The sequence below is a fragment of the Leiobunum rupestre genome, chromosome 5 (genome assembly GCF_980474605.1).
Source record: "Leiobunum rupestre chromosome 5, qqLeiRupe1.1.hap1, whole genome shotgun sequence".
Lineage (NCBI taxonomy): Eukaryota > Metazoa > Arthropoda > Arachnida > Opiliones > Sclerosomatidae > Leiobunum > Leiobunum rupestre.
In genome coordinates this window covers 54,849,443-54,861,398 of record NC_143388.1, presented here as the reverse complement: position 1 = coordinate 54,861,398, position 11,956 = coordinate 54,849,443, and the positions used below count along the sequence as shown (strand labels likewise).

The window sequence follows — 11,956 nt, the reverse complement described above, 5'->3', positions numbered from 1 at the left end:
TTTCGCCAATGCAGCGAGAACAGATGATGATCTAAATTGGCCGTGGGTACCGATTAAAAAAGCCGCCGATATTCATATCAAAATTAAAGATAGAAACTTGAAATACGGCCGATTAACGACGCATAGCCTAGGCGAGTTAAGTCGCTAAACTTACTTCACAGAGGGTTTTTTAGTTCTAAATACGAAAGTTACAAGGTAATTGTATATATTTTGCGTTGATCATGAAATATTTCTCAAAGAAAATAGTAAGAGAGAGGACGAATATGTTTTTGTTAAAAATATCGCTTCTAACGTATATAAAAGGCATTGCCCGTTTACGGCCTTCCGCGGATCGTAGCACTCACTCCCTACCTCTTTAGAGGTGTATTAATCCGCAAAAAAATTTCAGATTCTCCATTAAGCCTGAAAACAAAAAGCACCGTCTTTCAAAACATTCAAAGATACCCACTCCCGCTATTTACTCCTGATCATGTTTATCTTTGCTAGAACTCGTATCAGAATTATGAGTTTCAGACATGTTTTCTTTTTTTATAAAAATGTTTATAAATATATCTGTTACAAATTATGTAACGCTCAGATTCAATTTATTTTTCGATTCAGTCCAATGTTTGGGTAAACCACACAACTAGGACGTAACTGGTATTATTGACGTTACGAAACCCGTAACTCCCAGAAATAGATTGTATACTTTGGTCCAATGTTTGCGCAAACCACACAATTAAGACTAATTAACTGGTGTTGTATTAAAATTATTCGCCAGTATCAATAAATATAGATTCTAAAAAAAAATTGTGAGAAACGAACTGAATTAATAAATTTTGCAGTTAACTCACAGATAAAGAAGTCAACAAATTTTGGGCTAAGTTTTAGACCAAAATTTTAATACATCCGATCGAAGAACTCCTAACAATGAGGGGAGATTTTTGGCGCAAAATTATTGTGAATCTTTTTTACAATCCACCAGATGGCAAATCCCGACAGTTAAAATTCAAGGTTAAACTTTCTGAAAATTCGCTAGAGAAAGAAGCCCCTTCCACAATAGTCATCTGGACAAAATAGTGTTCTGTTGTAATAAAATTATATCGAGTTAAATTTTGTCATTTTATAGCCAACACGATAAAAAATATAAAGATAGGATTTGTTATGATGACGCTTATGAAATAACGGAAAAGGAATTTAAAATTCACAACCGCAGTGGATCACAAACGAACTTGTTCTGCTAATTTTTTTTATTTAAATGTCAATTTAATAAACTGTCTTTTAACGGACGTTTGGTAGTCTTTATTATGCCCTCGTCTTAATATATAAGATTCCCTTACTAAAAGCCTCGACTAAACGTAGAAATCGTCTCTAAACAATAAGATTCCCTTTCTATAAACCTCTAATAAACGTAGAAACCGTTTCAAATAATACGAGATCTAGTTCCCTTACTATAAGGCTCGAATAGATATTAAAAAATAATTATAATAAACCATCACAGGTATCCCTTACCAAAATTAAGGCTGCATTTTTAAATCTTAAAGAAAGCTTTTTTAGAGCTGCCTCAGTCCCAAATTCATCCTTAAATCAGACGTAAATCAGACTTATTTTGAGAATAAACGGAATCTTATATACGGCTGCTGAATTAGTACTCTTTTAAGTTTAAAATAAGTTTGCACAAAGAAATCTAATAAATGAGTCTTTTTAAGGCAGTCACAGTCCCAAATTCATTCTTAAATCAGATGAAATTAAATTTACTTTTAGTCAAGTATTGATTTTACAGTTTGCAGGGTTTAGAATTTAGACTAAATCTAAGCTTAAATTTATATACTTAAATAAGCCTTGATATTAGCTGTAACTATGAGTGTTTTTAGTCTCAATTTAAACTCCAAATTTAAATGTTAATTTATTCTTAATCTACATTATAAAATAAGATTAAAGTCGGAGTTTAAGCTGCGAATTTAGGCTTAAAACATTTCAATCTACATACTTTTGTTTAAATAGAGTGAAAACTAATCAGTAACTAACGTTTTATAAATGTATATACATGTAATAAAGGGAATAATTGAAATAGGAATTATTAAGAAAACTTATTTCATTAATTATAAAAAAGTAAATATTTCAAACAATGATAATTTTATTCATCAGTGACTTATTCACTAGAGGATAAATTTATGTTTTTGGACGGGTATTCCATTTGGATGGCGTCTTTGTACATCCGTTTTACCGCTTCACATTTATTGTTAACAATTCTGTTGAAAGGATATAAAGGATTTTATAGATGACATGCTTGTTTGATTAGTTAAGTACTAAGCTATAAGGTAAATATTTGAAAAATAGAGAAGTATTATTACAGTTGATTTAATCATGTATAGCAATTGAAACTACAGTAAAGCCCACTTTCTATAAAAGAGAGTATACTATATAATCAACTTCACCGTAAATACTTAATAAACAGTTCAATAAGTGAAGGATTTACCAAGAGGCTTAGCTGGGCTCCAGATCTTGTACAGAACTAGACTGACTCGAAACGAAGCCATACCAAGGTAAGGAAGGTAATTATCCCAAGCTTAACGGCCAAAGTTGACAATTGTTTCGTTAAAACCTAATTGACGGATTCATTGTTTGTATTTAAGCGGTTTGATTGAAAAATGAATGCATTATGAATGGGAAATCTACGGTTTGTAACAAGAAAACATTGCGGTCAAACCAATTTAAAAAGAGCAGCCAAATTAATGGTTCGTAATTCCCCGAGTTATTGCGTTAGTTTTTCTTTTCGCTAAGCGTGGTTTAGAATTGGAAGTTACTAATCAATCATTTTGGTCATCATACAATGACAACTTTCCTGGAATACTAAAGAGAATGGTCAAATTTGGTACCTTCCTTTGTGGTTACATAAATAAGTATGGATAAAAAGGTTCTGCGTTAGTCATCGTACATGCACTTATCTTATCAATCATAAAGCTCAATTCTGGCCGACATCAAGCAAGAGAGCTATTTTATTGTATCAGTCGACTCAACTCCTAATGTTTTCAACGTAGATAAAGCTACTGTAATTAAACGATACGAATTTTCAAGAGATAGATTACCAGTTAAACGCTTTATATAAAATCTGAGAGACCATACAGATTAAGGCGTGGTTTAATAGAATCGTTCCTCTGTGTACAGTTATATGATGTCTCATTAAATGAGGTCAATAGTTTTTTATTTGCGTCTACTAAAAGATTTTGAAAGATTTCTTTACTTTGAATCAAAGATTTTAAAATATTTATCCGACGCTTGATGCGAAGGTCGCCCTTTAGCTACGGAATAAATAAGCGAAAGCTATTCTTACATCGTTGAATAGCTATGTCATTTTTCTCTGACAGACAGTGACAGTACACGACACATAAAAAATATTTCTGAAAAAAATAGAAAAAAGTATTTAATTCACCTTTAAACTCCTGGCCACATATTTCATAAAGTTAGCAAGGCTCTTTTTGAAGATCGGACATTTTCATTAAGCACATATTCGAATCTCTAGAACTCACTTTTACATTTAGTATAATTGAATGAAAATTACAATTAGCAAAACAATTATGGAGTAACTAATGGCAAACCTTACGTTTCTTATCATGCGGCTAATATTTCGGAATCCTTTGGTGCCGCGATCGTTTTGGGGACATACCCGTGCAGTAAGATTTGCAGGGCTACTATTTGCTACTATGCAAAAGTGTTTTGCGCTAAGACAGTTAGTACATTCGTCGTTTCATATAACTCCTAGCAGAAATATACTTTACGATACTTTTAAGGAAAATGCAATATTATTTGAGATTTTTTAACTAAGTTTTGGCTGGCAATTATTTTTTTCAATTTATTGAACGATAATAAGAAGGGTGATATTTTTTTGTTTCTGGGTACAAATAATCGTGCGAACCCCAAGAATGAAGGTCATTTTAAGAAATGGGTAACTTGTTCATACCGCTTGGGTCAAACGACTTGACGCCCATTTCTCGTTTTGACGGATAAATTGATTCCTTGAGATTGATTCCTGCACGGAGTTCTATCTTGTGTTTTACTTCCGTTTTGAATATGACTAGAACTCTGGCTATGAATATTCAATGTGTCTCCAGTTGGACTAGTTGCTATGTTTCTTGGAGTCGCTGCTCTGTCATTTTGGACGAGAGAACTCGCTGGGTGTGGTGGCTGATTCCGAGGTTCCAGAACTGTTTCAACTGGTGTTCGTGCTGTACCAGGATTACTCTCCTGGGTTCTCGGGGATAGGTATAAGGTTAAATCTATTTCTTCGAACAATCCCCTTAGGTGTAAAAACCAAGTATGATCTAGGATCATTGGTTTGCTTTTCAATAATGCCTTCTCGTCTTAGATCTACTATCCAAACGTTTTCGCCTGGCTTCAGATCTTGTTGATTTCTTACACCATGTCTGCGATCATAATTTCGTTTTTGGTTAACTTTATTTTGCTCTTCTTTCTTAGTTATTTCATTGAGTGGTGATATGTGTGGTTCCAATAACGACGATGTTATCGGTACGGTGGTTCTTAGCCGACGGCTGAATAGAAGTTCAGCACGACTAAATCTATACGCTAGTAAACCTGGATGTAAATTTTCCGATTAAGTAACTCGGGACTTCATTATTTTCATGGATGCTTCCGCGAAACAGTTGCTCTGCGGGAAGCGCAGACTAGAGGTTGTGTTTTGGAAACCATAATCTTGATGTTAAATTGAGGTTCATTGTCAATTCTCACTATTTCCGGTATACCAAACCTTCCAAAAATCTTTTTGAGTATGTCTATAATGGTGCTCGTTCTTTGGTCTTTTAACTTGGCTTTTTATAAAAATCGGGAGTAGTAATCCGATACAACAATATACCAATTTCGCTCAACGTATAGGAGATCCATAGCTACAACATGCCAAGGTCGGCTTGGAAGGTTTATGTTATTAATGGCTCGTGTCTGTTTCGCGATTCATTTATGCAAACGGAACATCGGCGTATTCTTTCTTCTATATCGTTGCGAATACTGGGCCACCATACTGAAGCTCGTGCCCTTTTACGGCGTTTCGTAATTCCTAAATGACCATAGTGGATCCTTTCTAACATTTCGTTTCTCATGCTCAATGGTACTAGAATTTGACCACCTATCATCTCTAATCCGTCCTGACATGGGCTGCTAATTCCTCCTATAATTCTTCATCGCCCACATCTTTCAGTGGACTGCCAAAAGTGCGTATGCTGCTACTAATAATTTACCCGGAACGTACTTGACAGTATAAAAATAACGCATAAGTTGGATTATCAATCTTTGCAAACGGGGCAATAAATCATCCAACTGTTTTGTTTGTAGAACTTGTGTTTATGATCAGTTATAATGAGAATGTGTAAACCTGTTCTATAATCTGCAAACCATTCGCACAACCAAGTGATTCCCAGGGCTTCTTTATCAATTTGCGCGTATCGGCTTGTTAAAGTTTTCTTGCGATTTTGAAAAGCGTCTTGTTGAGGCGGTCCTCAAATCCAAGAAATTTCTAACTTAACCAACTGTACGAAGGTTGAAGTGTTTCGGACTGTTAAAATTAAACGTAATATTTTTTAGTTAATGACAAAAGTAATATATTGATGTTTATATATTTCGTTATCGTTATCAATTGTTTTTTATCAATTGTATAAATACGTAAAGTTATTTTTAATAAACATCACTTCAATCAACTAAGTCTGCGTATGCAGTTGTCTTTTTTTAGTTAACTATTACCTTAGATCCAGTATTTAGTTGTGAGTATCAACATGGTTGCAGAGCCTGGTTGCTGTTAGGTTTGGTTAACTACATCAAGACGTGCTATATTGAAGTCATCAGGTTGTCGCTGTACTGTATTCCTTCAGTAGAAGTTCGCCTAGTCAATCCGCTTTTGGTTGGCAACGCTCAGTAGTCATTTTTCAAAGGTACCGAGATGGCAGAGCAGGACATTGCCGGTTTTCAGAAGTTGCAGGGTTCCTCGAATTGGAGCAATTGGAAGTTTGGCGTTCAAATACTGTTGATGGATAAACCCGGGTCCTATGAGGTAGTTAACGGAGAAATAACTATTCCTCTGCCATTGGCTTCAGGAGCAAGTACTACAGATGCGGCAGATCATTCGAAGAAGATGAGCGTTTTTGAGAAAGGAAACAGAGCAGCAAAGGTCATTATTGCAAAAATGGTCGATCCCAGTGACTTTCCAAACATACGCCGTTATTCAAATGCACGAGATATGTGGCTGGCTTTACAATCCACGTATGAACTGAAAACGGAACAAGAGGCCTTAAACCTTCAATTCGAATGGTCCAGATCAATGTTGAAAGGTCCAGAGGAACCGATGGCTAAGTACGTTACTAGAATCCGGGAGATTGCAGAACGTATGGATGAATTTGGAATCAAACCGCCCGATGCCACTATTGAAGTCAAAATTCTTCACGATCTACCAGAAGAGTTCGATACTATCAACGAACTCTGGTTCACCAAACCAGCAGCTGATCGCCAACTCGACACTCTTCTATCTACTCTCATCTTGGCTGAGAAGAGACATTCGCTTAGAACAAGCCAAAGAGAAGAGTCATCAGCTGTCAATGAAGATGCATTATACTCAAAGATTCACAGTACGACAAATAGAGGAGGTACATGGCAACAAAGATGTGACAAGACCTGTAAAGGCCCTACCGACTTGGACGCCGAAACTTCGTCCACTCAGCGAACAAATGCAGATCGTAAAAATAACATTCAATGCTTTCATTGCAAGAGGTAGGGACACTATATGAAAAACAGGATAAAACAACGGTTGCCCAGTTCCAAGACTTCTGTTAGTACAGCTGAGCTATTAGTTGGCGAAGCGAGAGCAAGCGCAGATCCGTCAGAGGTTTTCATAGTCGACACCGGGGCGACAAGTCACATGTCCTTCAAGTTCGAATGGTTAACAGAGTACGAGAAGTTCTCAACGCCTATTCCTGTCACTCTGGGTAACGGATCTCAAATTAAAGCTCTTGGTAAAGGATCAATAGAGGTCGATGCTTATATAAGAGGAAAGGCACAGTTCTCAAAAATAACCGATGTTCTCTATGTTCCGGAACTCCGACGCAATTTATATTCTATAAAATCCGCCAAAGAACGAGGACTACGCTTTATGGATGATGGCCCACAGATGCACTTTCTTCGTGGTGGAGCAGTCAAACTGGTAGCTGACTATAATGATGTTTTCTACACCCTCAATGTGTGTATCCGAGCCAAGGAAGCAAATGTCGCAGTCACGAATTCTTTACAGCTTTGGCATGAACGCTTTTTCCATATCAACAAATCACAGGTTAAAAAGTCCTTGACAGAATGGGCCATCAACTATCACGCCAGCGATAGTCTCTTTGACGCCTGTACGAAGGGAAAGCAAACACGTCATCCATTCGAAAGTCGACAGCAACGGCCAACTCAGATTGGAGAATAAGTCCATGCTGACGTCTGCGGTCCCATGGAAGTTTTGTCTTTGGGTGGCGCTAAATACTTTGCATGTTTCACCGATGACTACAGCAGATTCAGGATGGTATATTTTCTCAAGGAGAAGTCTCAGGTGCAGAAAGCAGTTCGTGATGTCATACATTTCGTGGAAAAGCAGCATGGATATCCTATAAAAGCAGTCCTTACAGATGGTGGATGTTGAGGTTGTTTGTTGTTTAATTAAATGAACGTTCATGCCAGGAATTATGCTTTTATTATGAGATCTATACAATCTGGGTATCTTAGGAGAAGTGCTTGTTCTCCCGCCAAAACTTGTCTATATCCTCTATATTAAAACATGCAGCGCCCTCATGTGGGTAATGCGCTAACTATTACTATAATATCCTAACATCATTCCCCCTTTTTTTACAATAAGATATACACATAAGGAACATATAAAGTTTTTTGAACTGAAAGGTAAAAACAATGTGAAAAAAAAATTAAACGTCCAAGATACGACGAGGTTTCACTGGTCTTGAGGAACGTCGAAGTAGCGGTTGCGAGATCATAGGTGAAGTTTGACTAGATGAAGGTGAATTCGTACACGAGTGTTGTGAAATGCCTGGTTGTGGCACGAAATCAAGTCGTTGTTGAATAGTACGAACATTACGTGGTGGTAGTTGTATGGGCCGTCCTGAATTGTATATGATTCGATAATCATATCCAGATAATATCAATGACAATCTTTGTAAACGAGCGGCTGCGGTGGCAGGAAAAGGTTTATCATGACCAAATATAACTACGAGCGGTTTGTGGTCTGTCACAAGAGTAAATCGTTTTCCCAACAGATAATCCCGAAAACGTGTAACCCCGAAAACAATAGATAGGGCCTCCTTTTCAATCTGCGGGTATTTTTGTTCAGCAGATGTTAGTGTGCGTGAAGCAAATGAGATTGGTCTCTCCAGTCCATCTACCATATGAGAAATAACGGCGCCCACGCCCACAGGAGACGCGTCGCAAGCCAAGATAACGTCTTTAGCAGGATCGAAATGTATTAAAACATTGGAAGACTGTATAGCGGTTTTTGCTTTTTCATAACTGTCTTGATGGTGTTTGGTCCAATGAAACTTGACATCTTTACGAAGGAGTTGGTTGAAAGGTGCCAGAAGAGTTGAGGCATTAGGAATAAAGCGGGAGTAATAATTAATTAATCCCAAAAAGGATCGTACTTGATCAACTGTTGTAGGAGCTGGCGCATCGCTTATAGCTTTCAATTTTGATTCAAGTGGATGTATTCCAGTCTCATCCAACCTATATCCTAAGAAATCTATGGATGTCTTCATAAATTGACACTTTGCTTTATTGAGTTTTACATTGTCTTCTTTCAATTTGGCAAGGAGTTTCTCAAGTTTGTCTATATGGTCTTGATCTGAAGTATCGCCCATAAGAATGTCATCTTGAAATGGAATGGCGGTTTTGTGGTCCTTGAGTAGAGTTTCAATATAACGCTGAAAGATAGCAGAAGCGGAAGAAATTCCAAAGGGTAATCGATTGAATTGATATAAACCTTTAGTGGTGTTTATTACCACATGTTTACGTGATTCTTCATCTAATGCTAGCTGGTTATAGGAATTTCTCAAATCCAATCTGGAAAATACTTTACAACCATGGAGTCTAGCAAAAATGTCGTCTACCTTTGGTAGTGGATATTTTTCAGTATCAATGATCTTATTTGTGGTGATTTTGTAGTCGCCACAAATTCGTACTGTGCCATTGCCCTTTAAAATTGGCACTATTGGAGCTGCGTATTCCACATACGGTATGGGTGTAATGATTTGCTCATCCTGTAATCGTTGTAGTTCATTTTCGACTTTATCTTTAACATGGTAAGCCAGTGTTCGTGGTTTATAAAATCCGGGAACCGTAATATCCGTACGAATATGTAACTTTACTTCAATTCCCTTTATGGGCCCCATTCCTGGAGTAAATGGTTCAGGATATTTTTGCAAAATAGTTTCAAGTCTTGATTGTGGAGATTGTATATATGAGATTGTTTTATCGCATGTTGATAAAATATTAAAATCTGAGAAAATCCATGTTCTTCCCAATAGACTAGGTCCAGGGCCATGATATATCAACAATGGCAAGTGTAAAGTCTGTCCCTTGTAAATAACCCGAACAATAACTTCGCCCTTAATCAATACCTGGTGTCCAGAAAAGGAAGTTAACTTAGTATGATTTCCTCGAAGATGATTTCCAATCTTAAGGTGTTGTTCATGGATGTCAGAGACTAATGTATGAGCTGATCCAGTGTCCAGTTCAAAAACAAAATCTTCATTATTAACGTTAGAGGTAATCTGGATAGGAGGTGGTGACTGAGTAGTATCCTTAACATGAAAAAGATCATATTCTTCCGTTTTAACTTGGATGTCGGTTTCATCAGGTTGAGCTACTATTTGATCAATATGGTTCATATTATAATAACCTTGTCTGGTTCCACGCCCTCTATTGTTGGTTCTCATTCTTGAATTAACAGGGTTGTTAGGTTTGCGTCTACATGCTCTCGATAAATGTCCTTTCGTGTTGCAATGATAGCATATATCGTCTTTATAAAAACATTCCCATTCAGGGTGTTGAGATGAATTGCAACGAATGCATGCTTTAATCTGATTATTAGAAGCAATTGGTCCATGACTTTGTCTATTCGGAGTTTGGGAATTATAAGTGGAACGCTGTTGACATCGTGATGTTTGATTATGTTGATAACGATTAGGTTGGCTATTTCCTTGTTGATGAGATCGAGATGGTCTTTGAGATGAATAATGATTTTGCGGTGTTGAAGGCTGTTTATGTTGAATGTTCTTGCGCCAAGAATGGAATATTTTATTCACGTTCAACTCATCATGTTTATTTGTGGTGTTATTCATTCCACGAGTTTCTCTATCGACAGTTTCCACTGATAAGGCAATATCTAAAGCTTTTTGGAAGTCTAATTGTCGTTCAGCTAATAACTTCCTCTTAATAATGTCATTGTTAACCTCCCAATAAGCGATCCCGTAACATAGTATCTAGAGTGGCACCGAAATTGCAGAATTCAGCCATTTTTCTCAAAGCTGCTACATAGGAAGAAATACTCTCACCTTGTTCTCTATTACGCCTGTAAAATTTTTCCCTCTCAACGACTTCATGAGGTGCAATCTCAAAATGTGTGTTTAGTGCGTCAATTAATTCATCGTATGTTTTATTGGATGGCTTTTCTGGTGCAACCAAACTTCTCAACAAGGTATAAGTTTCGTTTCCCAAAACTGTAACCAATGTAGCCCTCTTCTTCGCTTTAACAGCAGCAATGGCCGCAAGATTTGCCGCAATGACAGCAGCATCCTGTGATGTAGTGACAGCTGGTTCTACAATATCTGTAGCGAAAAAAAATTGCTCCAATCGTTCAGAGTAGATGATCCACTTGTCCTGTGCCTGTTTAAATTGGGGAGTGTTTTATTTGAAATGTTTTCTTGTTAGATTGGATGAAGGGCTCTGTTCCTTGTTATACTTGATGAATGTTACTGTATCTTGTTACTCTTGTGCCATGGTCTTTGTTGTCCCTTGTTCCTTGATTATTATTCCTTTGTTATACAAATCGTAGGCAAAAATGGCGGCTGGCGGTATAGAAGCCTTGGCATGAACCTCGAATTTCAAAATCGCGTTATTTACTTGATAAACCTTGATATCATGATGTTTCAGTTACAATAGAAGAATACCAATCGTGTTATGAGTGATCTCCGTCGCCATATGTTGAGGTTGTTTGTTGTTTAATTAAATGAACGTTCATGCCAGGAATTATGCTTTTATTATGAGATCTATACAATCTGGGTATCTTAGGACAAGTGCTTGTTCTCCAGCCAAAACTTGTCTATATCCTCTATATTAAAACATGCAGCGCCCTCATGTGGGTATTGCGCTAACTATTACTATAATATCCTAACAGTGGAAAAGAATTTGACAACAAAGATGTTGCCGAGATTCTGTCACAGATTGACGCTCAATTTCGATTATCCAGCACGTATACACCTCAACAAAATGGATGCGCCAAACGTAGAAATCGTACGATACTAGATTTAGCAAGGACCATGCTAATTTCCAAGGGCTTACCCAAAACCCCCTACGAGCTTTTCTTTGGGAAGATTCCGAGAGTCTTGGACTTCAAAGTTTTTGGGACAATCTGCTACGTCAAAAGTGGGACCCGAAAGGGGTCAGGATGTTGATGGTTTTCGTTTATGGATTCGAGAGTCGAATCATCTGGTCCTCAGCCGTGACGTTGTCTTCGACTTGGAGAAAACTAGTTGTCCTGCATCTATTTCCCTGGAAGGGGAGACGTCAAAGAGACCGACGACACTCGTGATGATCCAGTTTCCAGTGAAAACTATGCGCCAGTAGTAGTTTCTGAGACGACCAGGATCGAGTATCCTATCAAGCGCTGAGCAAGAGATAAGCCATCTCCGTTGAGTCAGTTCTCACAGGCAGCTATGCTTTG

The 11,956-nt window shown here is 37.4% G+C and overlaps 1 protein-coding gene across 1 annotated transcript; it reads right to left on the bottom strand.

Annotated features, from left to right (window-relative positions):
- Positions 1–7,928: 7,928 nt before the first annotated feature.
- On the bottom strand, positions 7,929–11,214 carry LOC149945311 (uncharacterized). The gene is made up of 3 exons (XM_090176509.1): positions 11,184–11,214; positions 10,549–10,841; positions 7,929–10,496 (listed from the first exon to the last, which is right to left on the bottom strand). The coding sequence occupies exons 1-3, from the start codon at positions 11,212–11,214 to the stop codon at positions 7,929–7,931; spliced, it is 2,892 nt and encodes a 963-aa protein (XP_090032635.1).
- Between the last annotated feature and the right edge of the window lie 742 nt (positions 11,215–11,956).